This window comes from Anoplophora glabripennis, unplaced genomic scaffold (genome assembly GCF_000390285.2).
Source record: "Anoplophora glabripennis isolate ALB-LARVAE unplaced genomic scaffold, Agla_2.0 scaffold10, whole genome shotgun sequence".
Lineage (NCBI taxonomy): Eukaryota > Metazoa > Arthropoda > Insecta > Coleoptera > Cerambycidae > Anoplophora > Anoplophora glabripennis.
In genome coordinates this window covers 2,573,859-2,599,635 of record NW_019416481.1, presented here as the reverse complement: position 1 = coordinate 2,599,635, position 25,777 = coordinate 2,573,859, and the positions used below count along the sequence as shown (strand labels likewise).

At 34.4% G+C, this 25,777-nt stretch overlaps 2 protein-coding genes across 2 annotated transcripts in view; both read left to right on the top strand.

Annotated features, from left to right (window-relative positions):
• The first annotated feature begins 975 nt into the window (after positions 1-975).
• LOC108903816 (tryptase alpha/beta-1) lies at positions 976-8,524 on the top strand. The gene is made up of 3 exons (XM_018706121.1): positions 976-1,187; positions 3,981-4,247; positions 7,508-8,524. Exons 2-3 carry the CDS (start codon positions 3,988-3,990, stop codon positions 8,451-8,453), a joined length of 1,206 nt encoding a protein of 401 aa, XP_018561637.1. The 5' UTR covers positions 976-1,187; positions 3,981-3,987; the 3' UTR covers positions 8,454-8,524.
• A 2,948-nt stretch (positions 8,525-11,472) lies between these two features.
• The window catches only part of LOC108903548, a 29,779-nt gene continuing 15,474 nt past the window's right edge, over positions 11,473-25,777 (top strand). The window contains exons 1-5 of the mRNA XM_018705774.1: positions 11,473-11,895; positions 17,689-18,042; positions 18,957-19,225; positions 19,281-19,444; positions 21,776-21,970. Of these exons, the coding sequence (XP_018561290.1) occupies positions 11,579-11,895; positions 17,689-18,042; positions 18,957-19,225; positions 19,281-19,444; positions 21,776-21,970 (1,299 nt within the window). The 5' untranslated portion in view covers positions 11,473-11,578. The remainder of the gene's footprint in view (positions 11,896-17,688; positions 18,043-18,956; positions 19,226-19,280; positions 19,445-21,775; positions 21,971-25,777) is intronic.

Here is a 25,777-nt window from a genome sequence, read left to right as displayed (position 1 = left end):
AGTCTGTTGTAAAGAGAATTGTAAGAGCTTTCAAAAGAAATATTATTCAACCCCCAATGCCATTTAAATATTTTGGGGTGATATGCTTACCCTTGCTTGGGGGTGAAAGTGGCGGAGTCAAAAATATCAGCAAAGAATGTCCCTCTTTAATCTAAAATCGACGGGTTGAGCGTTTTTCTACAATCTTGACGCAGTTCCTGAAAATGGCTCTGTTTAGTTTTCATTTGGCCACCCTGTATATGCTGCTACAGGGTCACCACCCTGTCGCGAAAGTTAATCCTCGTTTTTTTCCGTTATTGTACGATACAAAAAAATTGTAAGAATAACAGTTGTAGGGATTGTAAAAAAATTGACAGGTGAGAGTTGAAATTGACAGGTGAGAGAGAACTTTCAAGATATAGGTCTAGCTTATATATTTTTAAATGGAATGCCCTAGATATCTTTAGATTATTGTCATTATCATCATTTTTTTAATAATCAATATTCTTTCAAGGCCACGTAAAGATATACGCAATATCTCGAAAACCCTTGAAAATAAGTACCTACCACATATATTACATTTCTGAAAAGCTGCTTTGAGTATATTTTCGACAGTGTAAAGATCTATGGAGTGTTCTGTTCCAAAAAAAAACATAAGTTGGGCCTATATCTCGGAAATGCGACATTCAATTGTTTTTGTGGTATGTATGTATTAAAAATTTTTAAAACAATTTTTCATATCTCGAATAATACGACACAAAAAGAGGGGGACAATTTTCGCATAACGACCCTATACTAATATTTAAAAATTGGGCAAATTGTAATGAAAAAGAAATCAAATAATCCACTGCACTATTTACATGTAATACATGTGAAAAATGAGGGGTTATCAAGTAAAGAAAATCATTTGCAGTCTTGTTCCACCCTGTACAAAACTTTTTTAAGGGGTTTCCCCACCAATCACCTCCATTATTGTCTGCTGTAACCAGCCTGATCAACAAGTTCTCCTAGTGATAAAGTAGTACGAGCTCAGTCACCAGTACTAAAATGATCTCGGCGCATGTCACCATTATTTGACCGTATAGCTCTTATTTACTACGTCATCTTCATCGAGCCAGCCGCTTCAAGGTGCTCCGGGACCTTCTGACGCAGTGCTGTTAAAAGAACCCGCACCGTTGTTCACCCGACTGGATCTCCAAGACAGACAGGTGAGTTACCAGTGTGATTTTTTTTTGTGGGTTTTTCTCCATGACTCCGATAGCTTTTTAATTTTGTTGAACGATTAAATCATAAGTAAATGTGTATGCCTCATAATAAAGTGGCTTGTAAATAAAAAAAGTTGTAATTCTCATTCCCAATATGAAAATAAATATCCCACCTTCCTTAACTGAAGCACGCATCAGTTTCATTTCATCAAAAATAAAAAAGATATGTTAGTTATCTCTAAAATGTATTAAGAACCAAGTTGTTATTCAAATAAACAGATCTTGCAGTGCAGTAGAGGATTGTTAAAGCGCCAACAAAAAATCATTGCGCGATTTTTGTATGTAAATAATACGAGTATAATAAAATACCTTGATATTCCATTCTATTATTCATCAAGAATACAAGGATTTCCCCGAATTGATACAAGTTGTTAATTTTCTTGTTTCGTCTAAAATAAAAAATCCCCCTTATTGCATTTGAATAGATGAGCGGTAGATGGCGCGAGATTGTATTCCTCTTAAAAGCTTCCACAGTTTTTCCATAGGCTTTTGTTTTATTAAGTAGTTGAGGTACATATGAACATTTTTAAAATATTTTAATAATTCTAAATGCGTTGTCAAAACCACATACTAAGGAAAAAAATAACAACAAGTACGTGCCTAATATTATCTGGTTGTTTTGAACAACCAAAAGTGGCGCCATTTTGACATCTAAATTACTTCAATCTGTAAATAAATAGAATGATTTTAAGTACACTCTACTGTAGGATGTCTTAAATTTTCTACTAATACGTACATGGAAAGTATTTATGTAGAAATATTCCTTCTTAATGGCATGGGCGTGGTTTTCACTAACGTACTAAATTTGTCTGGGAACCTAGACCATGATAACCAGTATAGATATTACCATGGAGCTCTTCAAAACCGGTTGTATATTTACGGCCTGTGATTATGATCCTACTAAGCTTTTTGCATACTGATATCTGCGATGATTACAAAGCAATCATCTTTCTTCTGCCTCAACAACACCTACCTACCTACATTAGAGCGGTTTTACCAATCAAGTAATTATAAATTGAAGTTGATGAATTTATTGAAGATACTGCTAGTGTTACCAATAGTACCAATCTTGAATATTAGTATCTGGATGTAAATATTTTTATTTAAATCATTTGGAATAATATTTACAATTACCGCATCGATTTTTTTTGTATATCGTCAAAGGTAAGACCTTGGTTATAGCTAAAAGAAAACTTTAATTTAGTAAATAAATAATTGCAAGAGAATCAAGACCAATTTAAGTCATGTTTAATGATTTTTATCACGAACTCTGTTGCATTAATTATATCTTTAAGAATCTTGTCAAAAAAATATTAAACTATATTTAACTAAATCCCTTAGCAACAACCAATTAATTGTCCCCTACCTAACCTACCTTAGCAACCAAACTAGATTTAGTTAATTCCTAATTGAGATGCATGCATTTGATAGACTGTCCAGTCCTATTATTGTCACAATTTCTTTTCTCAATAAGTTGACGACAATTTTGAATTTTGTGTATTAACAGTTCAATAATAATTTGTCAATTTCTTTGAGTGTGTAAAACTGCTATTAAAAATACTGAAAAAACTTCTCCCAATCCAAATTTGTCAAGGGCATGTCGGAATTCTCTTTGATTAGTAATCGCATTGCTTTTGTTAGAAAATGGAAAGTCCAATCGGGTAAATTATCGATGTGTATGTACAAGGCGCGCTTTATTTGAAAAATAATCGTAAGGTTGACGATTTACTTTTGAGTGAAATACAATTCATATAAAAACAGTTTGGTAATATTTGTGGCAGGCACTTGATCTGCTGTAAGTACTTATACAGGGTGAGTAAGATTTAACGCAGGCTCGAAACTCTGTGATAATAATTTTGAAAATAAACTTCTAATCCTACGGCTAACATGATTTTCAACAAAACCATTCAAAAGAAATTAACAAGATTGAATTGTTGCAAAATAAAAAAGATATAATTTGCCAAGAAATTGAAATATCAAGAGAGAAGTTAATACGTGCAAAATTTTTTATTAAATTAATCAGTGTGGTCACTTTTATCCCTCTCACTAGTTTTTTGTGGTTTTACTGTACAAGAAAGCAACGTGATGTGTAAAAATAATAGATTTTGATGCAAATTATTTGACAAGGATTACTGAGAAGGATAATTAAGGTCATGTTACATAATATGGAAGGATAACAACAGCTATTTGTATGACAATACTAAAAAAAATTTAAATAACAAGTATTATTTTAAATAATTCAAGAACTTGTTTAATATATTTGAAATTATTATTAACGTATCTTCAATAAATAAATAGTTGTTTCAAGAGATAAAGATATCTTTGGATAATAATAATAAATTAACCAAACAACGCTTATTTATTTGCAAGTTCACATCATTAACGAAGATGAACTCTAGCATCTGACATAAAAATATCAGATTAAGATTACTTATTTATTACTATGATTTTCTTTTTTCAGTTCATGTTACTGCGCTTTTGTTTCTTCTTTTATTGGTCCTCATGAATCAAGAGTTTAAAGTAAGGTGTAAAAGCCAAAGTTAGCAACAAAAGCATTTTTTTTTGCTTCATATTAAATAAATAATGTTTTGCTTTTGCTCTATAAAAAATGCTTCAAATTGACAAATTCTGTAGCAAATCCTGTGCGCTGTAAGTCAGCTTTGAGCCCATTGTTCCCAACTAAATTTAGTGCACAGAGTGAGCTTCTGTCTATCTCAACATGTTCATTTGTTTCAGGACAAACATGATTACCCGGATAGCTGCATTTCTTCTTCTTGCGATTAGCATCGATGCCCAATTGGGTAAAGATCTGGACACCCTAATCGGTGAAGTTTTCAAAAATCCGGATACCACCAATGCTCCGGGAGGTGGTTCTGGGTCTTCAGCTCCCAGTCTGCAGCCGGTAGAAGGCGTATCCGGAGCAGAGAACTGCACTTGTGTGCCATACTATCTTTGCAATAATGGCACCATTAACACGAATGGCGAGGGCATCATCGATATCAGGTAAAAATTGAACGCTAACGGTCATTAATCTCGAATTTGAAGGTACATATCGAATTTATATTTAAAGGAAAAAAACGGTTATTTCACAAATATATTTATTTACATAGTTAACCAATTCTCGGGTTTCTGTGGAATGTAAACTGTTTATTTCTTAACTTTCTCATTACTTGACCTTTGATAAGAGAATTTGTTGAAATATCAAATGGATTTACGATGGGATTTCACATTTTCCACATCCGTATCAATTGGATCTAGCAGAATAGCCAAATTTTTAATAAATAATTACACAGCCACACACAAAAAAAAAGTTGGGTATACTTTTTATGCGACATATATTTTTCGTAGTAATTTGGCCTCCTGAACACGAATCTGGGGTCAGAATTGGCCCATCACGTCACAATTTTTTCCTAACCTCAAAAAACTTGTGAAAAATAGTGAAAATTGATGAAAATTTACTGGGAAAATTTGGAAAAAAATTTATTTCCACATCAAATAGTACATTTTTATGTAAAAGACTCTGCTGAATTCAAATCCACTGTCAGAATTGAGCTAGAACGTGTGGTTTTTTTTCTAACCTCAAAAAACCGAGCAGGAATCGCTATTTTCAAATTCTGAGCGGATTTTGACCAGATTTTGTATAAAGGGGTTTTTTGGGTCGCTGATTACGAATATGAATTCACATTGTAAAAATTCAAGATGGCTGATCCAATATGGCGGGTGTACTTTTTTGAAATCCACCGATTTCAGTAAAATTTGGCATCATAAGGATTGCTGGTTGATCTCACCTTCATTAATCACACATCTGGAGCCAGATTTTCATAAATCAAGGTAAAATTTGTAGGCAGAGTCATAATTTTAGGCCGAGTAGGCGGCATTTTTTCGGCAAAGTCACATTTTTAGATTGAAGGCATAAGCAGATGCAGTGATGTGCTGTGTGGCAGTAATGTGTCCTTTTCCTTGAACTTTAAAATTATTAAGAAATAAAAGCATCTAAATGCCATAGGAAAACTGCATAGTAGTTAAAAAAATCTGATTGGAAAACCATAAGCCCATGCACGACTAAATAAATGAAAGAATAAAGTAGAAACTTTTTTGTCTTGTCCCATGGAAACAAGCACATCACACTACACATCATTACATGTGTAGAGTCCTTAAGTCATTTTTTTAAGCGAAGTCACATTTTTAGACGGAGTGGAATCTTTTACCTTGATTTATGAAAATCTGGCTCCAGATGTGTGATTAATGAAGGTGAGATCAACCAGCAATCCTTATGATGCCAAATTTTACTGAAATCGGTGGATTTCAAAAAAGTACACCCGCCATATTGGATCAGCCATCTTGAATTTTTACAATGTGAATTCATATTCGTAATCAGCGACCCAAAAAACCCCTTTATACAAAATCTGGTCAAAATCCGCTCAGAATTTGAAAATAGCGATTCCTGCTCGGTTTTTTGAGGTTAGAAAAAAAAACACACGTTCTAGCTCAATTCTGACAGTGGATTTGAATTCAGCAGAGTCTTTTACAAAAAATTTACTATTTGATGTGAAAATAAATTTTTTTCCAAATTTTCCCAGTAAATTTTCATCAGTTTTCACTATTTTTCACAAGTTTTTTGAGGTTAGGAAAAAATTGTGACGTGATGGGCCAAATCTGACCCCAAATTCGTGTTCAGGAAGCGAAATTAGTACGAAAAATATATGTCGCATATAAAGTATACCCAACTTTTTTTTGTGTTTGTGGCTGTGTTATCAACCTTGTTTTTTTTGTACAGTAACAGGGTATTCTAGGAAATGGTGGACAATCTCTCTTATGTGGGTAGGTCTTACAAAAATAACATCACAAGTCTATATATTTTTTTCTTCGGCCTAAGCTCGGGTTATTAGATATGACAAATTAACGATTAAGACTGGAACAATTTATTTGAAGGAGTTTTTAGCAAAATTTCGTTAACCCGAGTTAAAATATTTTCAAGGTCATCGTTCTTCCGGTTATACGGGAAGTTGGTCCCAACATTCTTATTTTAAATGGAACCCCCTGTATATTATTGCATTTTTGAAAAGAGCATTTATTTTAAATTGAAAACATATAGCACACTCCTTACTTAGCATTGACCGTTTCCGATATATTTTGATTTTTAGACAAAAATTGATATATGCAGATTGTCAGTAAATTTTAGTTTTCCCGGAAACACGGGTTTATTTTTTTTTTGCGAATTGGGCATTTTGTAGAGGAAGGTCTAATTTATCGGATTTGACATGAAAATTTTCCAGTTTTTATATAAGGTGGCCAAAAAAAATGATTGAATATAAAGTTCAAAAAATGTGGAAAACTCAAAATTCTTAAATAGAAACCCCCAATTTTTGTAAAGTATTTTCTGGACGCCCTGTATATAAAGTAAAATCGATATGGACTTGATTGAATTCTTATGTCTCATGTCTCTATTATTTTGAATGATTCCAGAAGTCTCAGAACAAACAACTGCAGAGTTTTTGCATGCTCACAAAACATTTTTTTTTAAGAAAATTTAATTATTGTGTTGGGTATTTATTTTTCCAAATTCTGTCATTAAAAAGAACATAATTTAAATGTTGTGTGAATTACAACACATCCTGTGACAAAACCATCGACCGCAGCACATAATATCGCTAACCATCCTTTTTGTCACAAGCTTCTCATTTAACTATTAACGATTGTATTATAAGCAACCTTGAAACAACAGAAACGTAAGTGGTGGTAGTTGAAGCGGTGCATCCGTAACTAGATTTACGCTATCTGTAAAATCTTAATTAGCCTGTAAATATTTTATTTCGAAAATTGCAACAGCATCTCGACACGACCCACGGCCAGACCTTGACTTCAGCGTCCAACCGATTTCTCTTCATTTCGGCCAGAAGTATTGCAGCCAATTATGCCATGCAATAACAAACAATATAATAGGCGCCCCCGAAATTAAATTTTCCAACATGATTAAAATATAATGATCGAAATAATTTAATATATGTACTATTATGTACGGGGTGGCGAAAAACTTTCAGGGCTGATTTCTCTCAACAAAACGAATAAAAACAACAGCTTGATTTGTTCCTAAAACGCTTTTTTACGGATCTTTTGATGAAGATTGCAACTTGAAAGTTTATCATCATACTGTATATAATCCCATTATTAGATAGAAGCTTTTTTAGTCAGTATTTATTTTTACTGCAAAATACCTAAGTATTATCAGAACGCTTATGTTATTTTTTTTTATTCTTCCGCAGAATCCAGGATGGCCCATGCCAAAGCTACCTAGAAGTCTGCTGTAACGAGAAAGACCAAGTCACCGAGCCAATAACCCCCAGCCCCCCCAGGGGCGGAGAGAAACCTAAGGGTTGTGGGTATCGTAACCCAGACGGCGTAGGATTCCGAATTACAGGCGACAAGGAGAACGAGGCTCAATTCGGAGAGTTCCCCTGGATGGTAGCCATTCTCAGGGAGGAATCCGTCGAAGGAAACCCCATGAAACTGAACGTGTACCAATGCGGAGGAGCTTTGATCCACCCCCAGGTCGTCCTAACCGGCGCACACTGCGTGAGCGGTAAAAATAAGTCGTTCAAGATCAGAGCTGGGGAATGGGACACCCAACACGCCCAGGAACTGTTTCCCCATCAGGATAGAGAGGTCCAGTCTATCTCCATCCATCCTCAGTACTACGCAGGAGCGTTGTACAACGACGTCGCTTTGCTCTTCTTGAAATCTCCAGTAGACATTGTCGAAAACGTGGACGTTGTTTGTCTACCTCCCTCTAACCTCGTCGTGGAGTCTGGAAGATGCTACGCCACCGGCTGGGGTAAAGACGTATTCGGAAAGAAGGGCAAGTACCAGGTGATCCTGAAAAAAATCGATCTGCCTATCGTCCCCAGGGACACATGTCAAACCAAGCTTAGAAACACTCGCCTGGGAGCCCATTTCCAACTTCACAAAAGCTTTGTGTGTGCAGGTGGAGAACCGGAAAAGGACACTTGTAAAGGAGATGGAGGAAGCCCCTTGGTGTGCCCCATCGAAGGAAGCACTAATAGGTTCTATCAGGCGGGAATTGTTGCATGGGGCATAGGATGTGGTGAGAATGAAACTCCAGGAGTATATGTGAACGTTCCCATGTTTAGAGACTGGATTGACGAACAACTTAAAGATAAGAGCCTTGAGATTTCCGGTTATCAATATTAAAAAAATTCCTGCGTCTTTTTATTATTATAAGTGTTTATGTATTAATTTTGTAAAAACAATATAAAAATAAAGTTTTCACAGAATCTCGCATTTCTAATAATACCCATCCTACCAGTTTCAATTAATTTAATTTCTGGAATTAGTATTCCTGGCACAAAGAAGGTACAAATAACAAGTAAACAAAATTTATTGAAAAATCATTAACCACTGTAATATTTTCAAAACTAATCAGCGCAAATTGTTGCATGTTGTCAGCATCTCTTTTCGTCCCCGTTAAAGTCTTGTTAGTAATCTCTCTGTACACAGAGTTTGTATGTATAGTGTCAAAAACTAGATCCGTCAATTGTAGAACCTCCGTAGAAAGTTCTACCACTACTACTGAAAGAAATTGAGGGTTATATGCCGAAATGGGTCGAGAGTGAAGGTCATGGGAAACGTCATTGTGTTATATGCGAAAAATACGACGCAAAAACAAACATTATTGCGTTCAGTGAATCATAAAAATGAAAGAAATTACTTCCATAGTTAAAAGCATCAAGGAAAACCACATTTCCGACAAACCTCAGAGATTATACTAACCCAGCCAGCATAGGATTGCGAATTACAGGCGATAAAAAGAACAAAATCAATTTGGGTAGTAGCCTTGAACTGCAGGTCATCTTCAGAGAGGAATCTATCCAGAGTCACTCCGTGAAACTCAACGTATACTAGTGCGAAGGACTTTTGATCTACTCACAGGTCCTTCTAACGGCGCATGCTGTGTGAGCGGTAAGAAAAATCGTTTACGATCATAGCTGATTGTGAGACACCCAACACGCCCAGGAATTGCTTCCCCATAAGGGTAGGGAGGTCCAGTCTATTTCCATCCATCCTCAGTACGGCGCTCTTCTTGAAATTTCCTGTTGAAAACATAGACATAGAAAACACGTCGTCGTGGAGTCTGGAAAGTTGCCATGGATGGTACCCATCCTCAGAGAAGAACCTATCTGGGACAACCCCGTCAAACTCAACGTATACCTACCATTGTGGAGGAACTTTGATCCATCCATCCTAACCGTCGGACATTGTGTGAGTGGTGAGAACTAAGATCAGAGCTGGAGAATGGAGCACAAAATACGCCCAGAAACTGTCTCCTCACCAGGACAGAGAGGTGCAGTCCATCACCATCCATTCTCAATACTACTCAGGGGTAATATACAACAAAGTTGCCTTGCCGAAAACGTGCACTTGGTGCTTCTACCTTTCCTTAACGGCGCTGTCATGGAGTCTGGAAAATACCATACCAGCGACTAGGAAAAAAACGTATTCAAAAAAAAGAGCAAGTACCAGGTGACTATCATCTACCTATCATCCCCATTTACACTAGTCCGATTTAGAGAGACTGAAACACCAGGAGTCTATGTGAACGTCCCTTTTTTAGGGGCTGGACCTACGACAATTCAAAGCTAAAAACCTTGACATTTCTCGATATCAATATTAACATAAAATTTTCCTGCATTTTATTGTTGTTTATTGTTTATGTATTAGTTTTGTGTAAATATAAGTAAAATTAAAAGTTTCCGCCGAATTTACGTTTTTTATACCCATCACATCAGATTCAAGCTAATTCTAGAACTAGTATTTCTAGTATAAGAGTAGGAGGTAAAATAACAAGTTAACAAATTGGAAATTTATTGTAATCGCTGCAGATTCTTCCAAAACGCATCAGTGTAATTTGCAAGCTGTTAGATAGTGTTGGTACTTTTTTCCACTCTCATGAAGGCCTTATTAGCAATAATTGCTCTGTTAGCAGAGTGTGTGTGGTGTCAAAAACTAGATCCCTCCGTGGCAGGAGAGCTGGATGATATTTTCACGAAGCCCACTACTGGTACTACTTCCAGGTCGGGAATATATCTACCAGGCTTAGTAGAAATTACTACCACAGCTACTGGTGGAGATATAGGTTATGTGCCAAAATGTGGAGAGGGTAAAGACCTTGGGAAACGTCTTTGTGTTATATACGAAAAGTGCGACGCCAAAACGAACGTCATTGCGCCCAGTGGGACACAGAATTATGGTCTGATCGATATTAGGTAAATATCTTATCGTTTTGAATATACCCAAACAAATTAAACAAACAAGTAATTACCAGCAAGAATTTGGTGATCAAAAGTCGAAAATGTTCGTAAATATTGATAAAACAATTAAGAATCGTGTTATGACGTATTAAACGTCTAGATCATATATTTTACTGAAGCCGCCCATACCTAAACAATTTTTATTAAAATTAAATATAACTGCCTGTTTTTCTAACAGTCAGGGGTCAGTATAGTCCGTATAGTATAGTCAGTATAGTCAGTATAGTAATAGTCAGTCAGTTGCAACTGGTTGTGTTAAATAAAATATCTTGAGGAATCTTAAGGTGTCGAAAAAAGTATTATTCCTCCTCTCTCTTATAGACGCATATTATAAAAGTGTACCCTTGTACCTTATATATATTAAAATTCAATTTTTAGTATTTTACTTAATGAAATGCAAGGTGATCTTTGACATTTCATTTCATACGAGTGTATTTATTATTTATTACGTCGCAACTGGTACTTATTACTTTATTACAGACTACAGAGTCTACGGGTCGTTGATTTGGTAGAATTACTGGGGAATTACATACATAGTAGGTAACTTATACTCGATTTATGAAATTTTACGATAATCACATTTTCCAACTTGCTTTCTGGTTATATTTTCATACCGAATGTTGCAAGGTCAATGTTTATATTACACTCCTATCCACTAACAGCTGCTCTGTGATTTTTTATTTCTACCCGACTACGGACGAAATTTAAGAAGAATTCTTAACGAAACCTTGCAGGTAAAATGTTTTTTTTTCCTTTCTGCCGATGATATCATCGTAAATGTTGATCGTAAGATTCAAACAACTGGCCTGGGTCTGGTATTTCCAGCGGTGGCACGACCACAGTAATTTTTTTAAAAGGTGGCAGAGTGGGGGCTGATAGTAGTACCCAGCGTTGTCGATCTCGCATCTTGATCTTCAGTTTGGTTCAGCGGCTTTCACGACGCTATCGCAACAAAACCACTCGAGATAAAGTCAAGGTTGTCACACCTATGCGATCACATAATCCGGCATGAAGTTAGCTCTGATTTTGGTTCTCCTCGCGGGGTATTCCCGATGTCAGACCCTGAACGACGACGTGATCAACCAGCTGCCGGATTTGTTCTCGAAAGCGACGCCGCCTCCCAAGTGTACCACAGGGATATGCTTGCCGGGCTATGAGACGGTGCCGACGTCATCTACGGAGTCGTCCGTGAGCTATATAGAAAAATGTGGGGAGGGCAAGACGCTGGGCAAGCGGCTTTGCGTAAATTACGAGTATTGTGACGGACGGACGGACACCATCGTCCAGAACGGGATTACGGCTGGATTTGGAGTGATCGACATTAGGTATACTATTTAAAGGATGTAAAAATTCCATTGTTTTTTCAAATTTAGTAGACGACAAATATTAGTTACGTGAAAAACAGTATTCATTTCCTTTTGTCACTGTCGTTTCAAGTTTTTTTTTCTAATAATTTTGTGTGTTTATATACACGGTGTGTTATCTGTCAAAAATGAAAAGGGTAATTCCTTTTTTATTAAAAATATGACGGAAAATGCGCACATTCATTTTTGTGGAACCACAGTGGTGTAGTTTTTCTAAGGGTTTTAATGACAAGCCTCCGAATATCTGACACTAGTTGACAGATTTATATAGAAACATACCAATTATTCCCTTCAACTAGTTACAATTGCACACTGTATAAATTTGTTCTATTAATATTTACTAATTTCATTGGTAGCGAAGTTACTTGAAAAAACAGTCCTAAGTAAATGTGGAAATATTCTTTTTACTATATTAGTCTTTGTCAACAACAACATTTACGTCGCTCGTCACATAATTTAAATAGAATTTTTTTAATATTAATTTTAAATAAATAACCCTTGCGCCAAAAGTAGACTGTTCCATATTTCACTATAAATACTGTAGATTTCAAAATACTGTATACTGTAAATTACTATTTCGAAAACTTTATAATTGAACTTTTTGGGGAAAAAAGGGTTTTTTATTTAAAATTTGTTTTTTTTTTTCAGTATGCTCATTGGTCATATCTACAGGGTGATTCACAAATGGTGACCAAATATGCTACCTCGTATTCTTTGGTAAATTTTAAAGGGAGTCTTTCCTATAAAGTTTTTATCAAGGGCGCTTCGTTAAAAAGATACAGGGAGTCAAACTTCAAAAAATGTATTTAATTTTTTTAAATAATTTAAAAACTAGTAAGTGAAATCACTTGAACTTGAGCACATGTATTTATGTAAACATTGTCCGAAATCTGAGGGCTTTTACTAAAATTTACATGCTCCAGTGGCGGAAATAAAGGGTATTTATTGGTGGCATATTTCTCTAAATAAAATAGTACGCCACTGCTTTACGGTAACAACCATGATATTTTCGAATTCGTCCTTCAATTTTCTACAAATTGCTAATCTCTTATGTTTTTCGAAAAAAAACTGATTTTCGAGTAAAACTTAAAAATGAACGAAGACATTTCGATAGCAAGCAACAATAAATTTCCAACAAATTACATTTTCGTTACTAAAAAGATGGTAGGCCTGTTTTCACGGAAATGGAGGTATTTTTGAGCATTTACTCAAATAAAATCATAAAAGGATGTCTAATATTATTTAATTTCTTTATTCGAATAAATAACCGAGTGATTAGTGCTGGTCATGTCATTTAAGAAAAAGTGTTTTCAGTGTTTTTTTTTAGTTTTACTCGAAAATCAGGCTTATTTCGAAAAACATAAGAGGGTAGTAATTTGTAGAAAATTGAAAGACGAGTCCGAAAATATCATGGTGTTACCGTAAAGCAGTAGCGTACTATTTTATTTCGAAAAATATCACACCGATACCCTGTATTTCCGCCACTGGAGTATGTACATTTTAGGAAAAGCCCTCAGATTTTGGACAATGTTTACATAAATACATGCGCCCAATTTCAAATTATTTCACGTACTAGTCTTTAAATTATTTAAAAAAATTAAAAATATAATTTAAAGTTTAACATTCTGTATCTTTTTAACGAAGCGTCCTAAATAAAAACCTATAGGAAAGACTCTCCTTAAAATTCACCAAAGGATACGACGTTTCAATTTTGGTAATCATTTGTGAATTACTCTGTATATTATTAGGTATTAGTAGATCAATTATTCTATACATATTTACGTATTCATGAAAAACATTTTTTCTACATAAGTAGGTGCACAGGTTGTTATGAGAAAAATGTAATCATAATAAAAAGCATAAAAGTTAAATATCAGAAATCATCATTAATTTTATTGATAAAATCTATTCTCGATTTTCTTTGGGAAATTTTATGTAAATTTAATGACATTTTAAATTTCTATAAAGAATTTTTAATAAAAACACAAAGTTGTAGTTTTCCGTGTGGTAAATTGTTATTACAAAAAATTAGATTGCAGCTTAAGCAAAAAATTGTTCCTAAAAAGTGTGATGGGGTAAATTCGAGTGCTTTTTAATTTAGTATGAACATAATTTTTTTGGGAAATAGAAAAATGACAATCACTTGAAAAGAATGACATGCATTCCTTATTAAAATGGATTTTTTTCAAGAAGTTGTTCGCAAGAATTGAGAGTTGAAACAGACAATGATTCTGATATTGACCTAAAAGAGTTTTATCTCTACAATGGCATTGACTATAAAAATTTAAATACTAAACGCTTTGTCATCGAAATACAAAGAAATATAACTAAGGCTGACACAATTGTAAATTCTAAATAATTAATTCAGTAGTGCTTTGCATTTTGCATTGAAATAAACAGTTTATTTGTTAAATAAAAATGAACTAAACGTCCTCCGATACAGCAATAGAACGAACCCTGTTTTTTATGAATATGTATATCCTTGGAATACTAAACAAGTAGTTAAAGATAACATCAAGAATATGGAAATTAATTCCACCTAATGATTAAAAATATTAAGCTGTTCAGTGTTCATATCAAAACACCTCAAATAAGATAATCTATGACGCAATTCAAATTTCTACTTTAATTTTTAATAATCTGTCGCCGTCTGGATTTCTCGAATTTAAAGCCAAGGCCGTTTGGGAACATCTATTAGTTATTACACCATACCTTTTAAGCTGTCTTTTCGTCATTGATTAAAAGAAACCTTAAATGTCATGCCTTATATGAAATATAGCAAGATATGTGTGTCAAGCTCGCAATGAACTTACTTACCATATCTGTATCATACATTAAAATTTTATTAAAAGTAATGTCTTCATTTAATTGTTTAACAGTTTAGTAGTGACCTGAATCCGGAACAGACACAATTTAATTTCAAACATTATGATATTTTTTTCCAACAATGAATGTCAAAATTTGAAATTAGAAATCTATTATACATCATCATCTTCCAGGAATCTCTATTTCCTAGAGTTGTGTCGACAATCGTCTGTATTACAAGAAAACTGGAATTGTTGCTTCAATTCCTAGATATCAATTGTTTTGAAATGCTATTATTATTTTCACTACGAAGCATGTCGACTCTTTTGTTTTAATAGTACTCTAAATCCAATTTAATAACAATAACACTGTTCATAATTTTTCGACACGCTGACCAAAAATCTGTTCGATAAATAACAAAACGGATGTTAATTTAAAATAGTGATACTATATTAAACAAGCAAAGTGTAGTTCAGTTTAACATAAAATATAACTAATTAAGAATAAATTAGTATTTATTAAGTTTTACCTTGAATTAATGTAATAGCATAAAAAGATCTTAACAAAGCGCAAAAATAACAAGCCTCGTAACAAGCTTGAGGTCCCAAAAAATGTTTTAAAAGCGAAAAAGGATCACGTAGTCTAGGGGTCTTATTAATAAGATTTAAATTAATTTAAATAATACATATCATGACACGTTGTATCGTAAGTCAGTAGTTAGTTAAACATTATTGCAGTGTAAGTTGATGCATTCATTGTCGCAAAACTTTTACGACATGTTATTGTAGCGGTATCAATAACGAAAATAGTTTCCTAAGCACGAGAACGAATGTTTATGCGAAATTAATTACCATAAAAGACACAAAGGCTATGATTAAAGTTATCAATCCCACGTACCTAGTTAGCCTGCGAGATTTTTAATTTGTTTTGATCTGTAATTATAGTTTTACGTATGTCGATCAACACTGGAAAAACACAAATCATCACTCATCTCTATTTTTACAAAAATTGTTATTTAAACAAGTCTGAAGTGATTTTGCAATTGTAATTCCGGTTTTGCACATTTTAATAGACTCTTGAAGATAAATATATGTATCGATAAACAAAATTTAGACATCTGGAAATGACGTGATTGAATTGAATGCATTTTATGGAGTGATAACAGTGTTTTATTGCTCAAAAATGACGTGATATAAATATAACGAGCGTTCAAATAAAAACGTGGTCAAGTTGGTTCTGAAAATTTGGACGTAGGGCGTAGCGTATAGCAAATGAACTTAAACGTCATCTGTCAAAGCGCTATATCGCCGCTATCACTTTGAATATTTTCGTTTTAAAAAGCGTTTAAAATGGTGTTTTCTCAAGAACAAAAAGTGTTTATCATAGAGTCCTACTTTAGAAATGGACGCAAGATTGATGGAATATGGAAGTATTCTATTGAGGAATGTTTCATAGAATTTCAAAATCAATTTCCCGGCGTTGTTGAGTACAAAATTTTTCAAAGTGCAGTTCAGCGTCGTGTTAATGTTTTTCGTGAAACGGGCAGTGTAACAAGAAAAGAAGGAAGCGGCCGACCTAAAAAGCGGACCGAAGAATTAAAAGAAAATGTCCAACAAATAATGGAAAATGCGCCAAGAACTTCTGTACGTGTTTTATCACAAATGGTGGGAGTATCAGTCGGTACCTGCCACACAGTGTTAAAAAAAGATTTGCGTTTGTTCTCCTATCGTTTAACTTGTCAGCAAGAACTTCTTGAAGTTGATTTTCCGCGACGGGCTGTATTTTGTGAATGGTTTTTAAACAACTAAGGTGAACTTCATAATATCACCTTTTTTTCTGATGAAGCCTGGTTTCATTTAAGTGGTTACGTAAACTTACAGAATATGAGAATGTGGTCTTCTGAAAAACCAGATAACTTTTTGTCGAGGGCCCTCTACACGCTCAAAAAATTGGAGTTTGGTATGTGCTCTCAATCGAAGGAGGATTTATGGACCTATTTTTTTTAATGGTACTCTTACTGCGTAAAGGTATAGAGAAGAAATTATCGCTCCTTTTGTTAACCAGCTGGAAGAAAACGAAATTACAAACTTTTACATTCAACAAGATGGCGCAAGGACACATACGGCAGGCGAGACGATGAATATGTTGAGGGAAGTTTTCCAAAATAGACTAATAAGTCTCAATGCCGAACATGAATTTCCACCGAGGTCATGTGATATTAAAAACACTATTTTTGAACTGCCTATTCCATCTGCAGGCTCGACTTATAGACAAGATTCGTGAAATTAACAATACCCCGAGCATCTTAGAAAATGTCTTTAATTCTTTGAGGAACAGGTGCGAAAAGTGCTTGGAACAAGGAGGGGGACACTTTCAGCAGCTGCTTTAATTTATTGTTATAACAAGGAGGGGGACACTTTCCGCAGCTCCTTTAATTGTTTGTTATTGTTATCACGTATATTCTTTAAAATAAAGTTATATAGTCATTAACGTTATTGAAACTGACAGCTGCTATACAGCTCGTTGAGAAATGAGGTTAAGTTGGTCGCTATAAACTACTCCCTACGTCCAATGTGTCAGAGCAAACCACGTTTTTATTTGAACACTCGTTATATGTTTACATATTTATCTACATATTTGCAATAACTATAATTTATTCATTTATTCATATTTGCTGTTACAATTATAATCACTGACCTAAAATTTCGTTCAACTGTGTAAATATTCTTGAATTCATTAAAATTTCGCCCAATGTTCGTACTGCTTAACTAAACTCATCTGTCCTAGAGATGTGCAGGTCAAGAAAAGGGTTGGCAACAGCAGTAACAAAGACAGGATACCTCAATAACAAAGTATACACCTTCAATGTAAAAACTTTCCTATGCTCATCTAAAACCCCCCTACAAGACAAATTTGCTCAAGTTGTACCAAAATTATGATGATTTCCAGATTTGGAGAGAACCGATGTGGCCACCCCCTGGAGGTGTGTTGTAAGATCCCAGAGGGAGGACTGTCCCCCAATTTTGATCCCAACGCGAAGCCACCTACAACTACACCCCCTCCGACCGCTGGTACTACCGCCCCTCCGTTCACCCCAAGCTACTGCGGCGTGAGGAATCAGAATGGCATCGACTTCAAGATTACTGGCAACAACGATAACGAGGCGGAATACGGAGAATTCCCATGGATGGTCGCTCTTATAAAGAGGAATTCTAATCCCGCGCCTCAAGAGCACTTCTCTTTCTGCGGGGGTTCCTTGATAAGTCCGTCTGTGGTTCTGACTGGCGCTCACTGCGTGTACAAGTAAGTTTTCTATTGTAGATCGCAAATATATTTATTTATTCAAGTGGACACCTATCTAGATGGAGAATAGATGAAACCAACTATAGGGTGGGAAAAAATTCCTTTCCAAATACTATCATTTTTCCACTACAAATGTTTATAAGAAGACCTCTGAATTTTTTTTAGCTTAATTTTGTGAATCTGGATACCTGGATTATTGAAAAATAATATCAGAGTATCGTTATTTGCAAAATTTCTGGAATTTCTAACAATAAATCTTAGATTCCCGGAAGCTGCATATAAAACAGTATAACATTGTAGTCATTAATAAAGATTATGAATTATAGGGGACCAAGCACCGACCCTTGTGGTGCCCCAATTGTAGCTATCAAATCAATGAACCTGTAACCTTACTTTCAGTTTTCCATTAAAAAGCTATGACTAGAAAAACTGATATATTATATATTATCTCCAATTTCTTTCTGTCGTACTCAATCTTAAAAATAATTCCTTCCAAACCAATATTACTCAGATGCTATCTCAAAAGAGTCAACAATGTCTTGTTAACAGTCTTATTGTCATCCTTATTGACCTGTGACTTTGGTTCAGTAGGTTTTCTATCATCTCCTTCTATATTTAGTAAGTTTACCATGATTTTCCACCTTTAGGGGCTTGTAATACCATTGATTGTTTAGCCTTATTCTTCACCAAGTTTTATACGAGTGTCTGAATAACCCAGAAAGATAGTTCTAGCTTACCCTAACTCATCAGCTAAGCTAAACTCCTATCTCAGCATTATCAAAGAGTCCAAACAATCCCATATCAGCCTAAATTTGATCTGGTATGAGCTGAACGCCTAAGATTCTTACAAATCATCTCCAAATGATGAACGAATTAAACCCAACTCGATTTTCTTTTAACAAGTCTTCTTCTAGGTTCAAGGCAAACGAGATAAAGGTCCGAGCTGGAGAATGGGACTCAAAAACCAACAGGGAAAGACTTCCCTACCAAGAGAGGAACGTTGTCAATATTATCACTCACAAAGACTTTGTCGCAGCGGGAGTCTTCAATGACTTCGCATTACTCGTGCTCGAATCACCGCTGGACAAGGCAGAGCACATCGGTACTGTCTGCTTGCCAGATCAGGCACAAGTTATCCAGTCTAAGAATTGTTTCGTCAGCGGTTGGGGCAAAAACGTTTTCGGTGAGTAAATTTTCCATTCCAAACATTCGAGTCTTAACAAGGAGTTGTCTTTTAGGATCGGAAGGTACATACCAGGACATCTTGAAGAAAATCGAACTCCCCATCGTCCCTGTAGGACAGTGTCAAGCTGCATTAAGAGAGACTCGTTTGGGGGCTGGATATGTACTTCACGACAGCTTCCTTTGCGCTGGTGGAGAAGAAGGGAAAGATGCTTGCTCGGTAGGTATTCGCAACAAATATTTTATGTGGATGTCACCAGAAAAAAATTAAGGCACTGGGAGAGTATCTAATGCTTAAAAATTGTAATCATGGTTTCTCCGTTAGAAATTAACAAAAAAAGTTCTTGAAACGTGAGCGTGAAATACTTCGTTTTTGAGATACAAAGTATTCAAAGTTAATGAAAATACATGGTTTATTTCAAGTTCAACAAATAATCGTTTCACAGATCGTTATGAAAAGAATTGTAAGGAAGTATTAATCTTTAATTTGAAAATTTGGTTCCTAAAATAACTTGACAGACAAAAAATTGACGGCAAAAAATATTTCCTTTATTTCTGGAACTATGCCGCCGTATGTAACAAGCCTGTGTCATCCCAAATTTGAATGAAATCGCTTCAATTGTTTTTTTGTAGGTTATTTAAAAAATCGAACTTTTTATCAAACCATCTCGTTTTAATCTCGAAAACAAACCAAACAGACAAAAAGTTTAATTGAGGGAATCTTGGTAGTTATACAGGGTGGCCAAATGAGAACGAAACAGACTTTTGACCTTGACTCCACCACTTTCACCCCCAAGCAAGGGTAGGCATCGCCACAAAATATTTAAATAGCATTGGGAGTTGAGTAATATTTCTTTTGAAAGCTCTTACAATTCTCTTTACAACAGACTTTAAATTTTATAATTCCGCCCATTACTTTGGAAAAAATTTACATTTTAAAATTTAAAATATGTTTAGTTGCTTACTTAGTACTTAGTTGATTAAATGTTCAAACTGATGACCGCCTGCTTCCGTACAAGAATAAAGATTTTGTTTGAAACGTTCGAGCACATTCCGAAGCACTTCCGGAGTGATTCGACACCATTCGTCGACGATTCTTTGACGCAAATCTTCCAGCGACGCTGGCTGTGTTTTATAGATTTTACTTTTTAGGTATCCCCACAAAATGAAATCAAGGGGCGATAAATCCGGTGATCGTGGGAGTCACTCAATGATGCCTCTTCTCCCAATCCAATTCCGTAGAAAACGTTGGTCCAAATACTGACGGACAATTAACGCATAATGCGGAGGAGCACCGTCCTGTTGAAAAATCAAATGATCTTCTTCATACTCTGGAACATTTTCAATAATATTAATCAAAGCAGGGTCAATAGCGTCTTCCAGTAATTGCAAATACATTTGGCCAGTCAAATTCCAGCCCATACATTTTATTTTTCCGGTTGCTGTGTATGCACCTCGTGAAAAACTCTTGGGTTTGAATCGGACCAATAGCGGCAATTGTGATTTACCGTCCCGTTCAAGAAAAAACTGCATTCATCAGAAAAACAGATGTTAAAAAGGAACTGTGGATCATTCCCTGCTTGCTCACTCATTATTTCGCAAAATTGCAAACGGCGGTCATAATCATCCTCATGAAGTTCCTGGACTAAATGTATTTTGTATGGATGGAATTTATTCTTCTTCAAAATAGTTTGTATGCTAGTTCGATTGATCCCAGACACAGAATGCCAGCTACCTCGTACTTAATGTAGGATCAACTGCAACTTCACTAGCTTCATTAACTATAGGTTTTTCTTGGCTATGTTCTCTGTCTCTTGAAATTTTTTTACTAACTCTAGAACATACTTCCTTCTGACATGTCGATCTTGATGTTGTTCATTAAATAGCTGACCTGTTCTATGAAAAACATTTTTGTTCATAAAGTAAAGCGAAATGATATCTACCCTTTCCGCAATGGAATAAACCACAGTGTTTAATTTTCAAAATCACAATTAAATAAACTACCAACCAACGCTTCCAAATAATACTAGAAAATAATTTGGAAGCCACTAATATTACGTTCATTGTGTGTGTATAGCATTGATTTCTGTTTTTTACAACTGTTTTTTTTTACGAAAGTGATAACAAATCGCCAAAAACCAATGTAACTCAAGAAATACTAAATTTATACCACTGGCGTATTTAACTCGAATGACTGACATTTTTACCGTTACTATTGTTTGTACGTAAGTTTCAACTTTAAAATAAAAATTCTTAATAAGTATTGGGCGGAATTATAAAATTTAAAGTCTGTTGTAAAGAGCTTTCAAAAGAAATATTACTCAACCCCCAATGCCATTTAAATATTTTGGGGTGATGCTTACCCTTGCTTGGAGGTGAAAGTGGCGGAGTCAAAAATACCAGCAAAGAATGTCCCCCTTTAATCTAAAATCGACGGGTCTGAGCGTTTTTCTACAATCTTGACGCAGTTCCTGAAAATGGTTCTGTTTCGTTTTCATTTGGTCACCCTGTATATTGTTTTTATTCTCTATTTAACATATTTTGGTTTCAGGGTGATGGCGGCAGTCCACTAGTATGTCCTGACCCCAACAACCCAACCAGATATCTCCTGACTGGTATGGTGGCCTGGGGAATCGGATGCGGAAGCCAGAATGTACCGGGTGTTTACGCCGATGTAGCCAAATTTAGATCCTGGATCGACGAGCAAATGCGAAGACTGAATCTCGACACTAGCCCCTACGTTTCTTAAGGTTTTGTTTATATGAACAATTGTTAACAATATACCATTCTTTTTTTTAATACAATTCGTTGTTTTTTTCTAAAAGTCGTTTTAATTGGGGCCTTGTTCAAAAATTTAATTATATTTTATTTCCACTTAAGCAAAGGGTGCAGATTTGATATTTATCATAATGTAATTTTAAAGAAATTGTCTTACATAGGGTGTTTTCTAAGTACGTGCAGAAAATCCAGGCACGTATATAAGTATGGCAAAAATTTAATTACTTGGTTATATACACATAGGCTGTCGTTTTCGAGCTATAGGGTTTCCACAATTAAAAAAAGTCATTTAACATTTTTAATTTCTAAACAGCTTGGGATATTACCAATAAATTTGGTTGTAGCATATTGGTAAGCAGATATAAAATAAAAAACTTGTAGCTTTCGTAAATTACCACTTTAGTTATTATTATTACTACATTACAAAAAAAAACTTGTTAAGGAAACCAATTTTGTCTCTAAACGGTAAAGTAAACGAAAAAACATTTTGTAGTAATTATACAAAGTAGCATATTTTTTTTGGGAAAAAAAGACGTGTTAATACTCATAAGTGCGCCACTGTTTATTTACTTAACCTGCAATATTTAGTTAGAAAGATAACCCTCGTTTTTCTCCGTATTTGTTTGTTTGTTGGAGAAAAAAAGTACCAAAAAAAATTTTTTCCTTCTTTTTTGTGCTTCAAAGATGTAGTAGCATTTTTGAGATATAGGTCTAGCTTACATCTTTTTAATTGGAATGCCCTAGATCAGGGGTCGGCAAGTAATTTTAGGTGGGGTCCGGATACTTTTGAAAATTTTGAACGAGGTTCAGAAAAAAAAATCATGTTTCTTACTAATTTTTTATTTTGATTTGTACTCAAAAATCTGCTTACTAACCATTAAGAACTCAAACAACATAATTGTAAAGTACTTGAAAAAATAATAAGGGTAGCACTCAAACGTAAAAACAATATTTAAATAATCTATTTGAGTAATCTATATTTTAAAAAAATTGTTGGCGGTCCAGTATTTTATCTTCCGCGGTCCGGACCTGGACCGCGGTCCGCCAGCTGCCGACCGCTGCCCTAGATCTTTAGTTCATTGGAAAAAGCGGCAAACGAACTTTCGAAAATATATAATAATTGTCGAGATATTATTTATTTATTACTCTTTAGCTGTCAAAAATATGCATTTCACAATGATTTGTCACCTGATTTAGCAATAAACTATTTGATAGCTTTTATAAGCAACATTTTCTAAGAATTTAATTACGTAAGTGCCCAGTTCTTAAATTTAAAACAAAGTTTTCAATAGTGTCTGACTCATTCTCAATAAAAAGATTATATTTTTACTATTTTTCAAACGACAGCATATCTCTACTATGTTCATATTTAACCAACTGATTTCAGTATGATGTTTGCAATAATATAAAGTGTTATGCCTTCGAAGTAATATATGATGTTAAGCAGGGGTCGGTCTTGGGTCCATTACTTATTTTAATTTATGTAAAGGACCTACCTAACAGTTTTGACAGTAATATTTTAAATATACTTTGTATCTTTATTATCTGTATACTTTTATTCAGGTATTTTTTAGTTACTGTTTTTCGTTTTTTTTATTTTTGAAAAAATTTGTTGCCTCTCATGTGGTATTAATGCCCTAAAAGTATTTTTGAAGGAAATGTACTTATAGTCCATACTCACGTCTTGCATAAAAAAGTTAATACTTTTTTAATTATTGGTTTTATCTAGTACAAATTAAAAATGGGATTATTTTTGTCAAAATTGTCTTTGTATCGCTCCTTGCTGCATTTACAAGTAAATTATTTAATTGACAGGTTAACAATATTTGTTTAATTTTCAATATTCTTATAAGGCTATGTAAAACTACTAAAATACACAATAGGTGCCTCAAAAACTATTGAAGGTAAGTACCACATATTATATTTTTGAAAAGCTACTTTAACTGTCGGTTGAACAGTGTAAACGTATAGAATTATTCACAATAGTCGAATTACAACAAATAAATATATCATCTTCCTTAACTGAAGTTAGATATCTCTAAAATGATTTAAGTAATTAAAAACAAAGTTGTTATTTGCAGTGCAGTGCAGTGCAGTAGGGATTGTTATTCGTTAACGCTATTTAAATAATACGAGAATATCCTGATATTCCATTTTGTTATTCAGCAAAAATACGAGGAATTCGCTGCACTGATACAAATTGCTAATTTGCTTGTTTCGTATAAAAAAATCCTCCTTAATGTGCTTGAACAGTTGACCGATAGATGGTGCGGTATTTCTTTTAAAGTTTTCATAGCCTTTTCCAGAAGCTTTTGTTTTATTAGGTAGTTGAGCTACATACTCGTATGTACACACTACTAAGCTTGATGCATACTGACTTCTGATGATGGTAAAACAATAATATACCTTCTAGTTCAACAACAGTACCCACCTTTTCCTTTTATACAATCAAGGAATTATCAATTAATTCTTAGTAGGTATGTGTTACTTTTTCAAATTTTTATTGTAATTATTCAGTAGGACCAATCTCAAACATTGATATTTGTTTGAATCAATTTTTAATAATTGAGGATATTTACTCCATCTTGTATTTGTTTTACGATAGGAAAGGATTGAAAATGACGAGGAAACAAACCTAAAACAGTATGCTGTTTTATATTGTTTTATAGCATCTACTTATCTATTAGGATATGATCTGGTGGTGGCAAAACGACGTTTGTGAGTAAAACTTTGTTTATAACGAAGAGAAAACCTAAATTTTTAATAATTCAAAAACTCGTTTAATATTTTTGAAATTATTATGACCGTAACTTAGATAAATAAATAGTTGCTCTAGAATAGATAAAGATATCTTTGGATAACAATAATAAGTTAACCAAAGAACGCTTATTTATTTGCAAGTTTACATCATTAATGAAGATAAACATTTGATTTAATAATATCATATTAAGTTTTACTTACAGTCCGTACGATATTTGTTGAGATTCCAAGAAGGCCCCTGCGTCACTTTCTTAGAATTAACCGCATTCAATACACGAGGCAGAAAGACATTGGCGGCGTAGCGTTCATCGTAGCACCTGTAGTAGATTACTTAAATGCATGCTTCTTTGTTTATTCCTTTTTTTGTACCAGCGTGTTTATAATTGTATTATCTTCTAGTTTATTTATGGTTTGTAGTGCAAAAGAAAAAAAATACATTTTAATTCGTAAAGTCTCCTTTATATATATTTGCCTTATACAGGGTGATTCAGAACTTATCTAAAAAAAAATTCTGGATGTACAGGGGACCCTTACAAATACAATTTTGTAAAGAAAAAATCAGAAAGGGCAGTTCGAAAATGATTTAAAAATACACTTCTGCACGGCACTGGAAACTGGCCCTCTGTAAAACCTGACCTGGCACAATGCGACCGGCATGGCGGTGTGATAAAAACGGACAAAAACTTTCGCAAGAAAAGAAATATGTAAATAGAATTTTATCGCATCTATTTTATATCGGCAAATTCAACTGCTTTTGCCTTTATTAATTAATACAATTAATTTGTGTTTTTAAATAATAAAATCATTTGACATACCCGATTTTACAACAATTGTTCAAAATCCACCAACGTGTAAACACATTTGGGTCCGTCTTACTCAGTTTCTACGAACTAACACAAATGTTGTCTTGCTTCACCATAACACAAATGTTGTCTGTCACTATAAATTAAAATGATATCCATCAACTCCGAGTTGCTATACACGCAAACCATTTTTGACACTAACTACTAAAAAA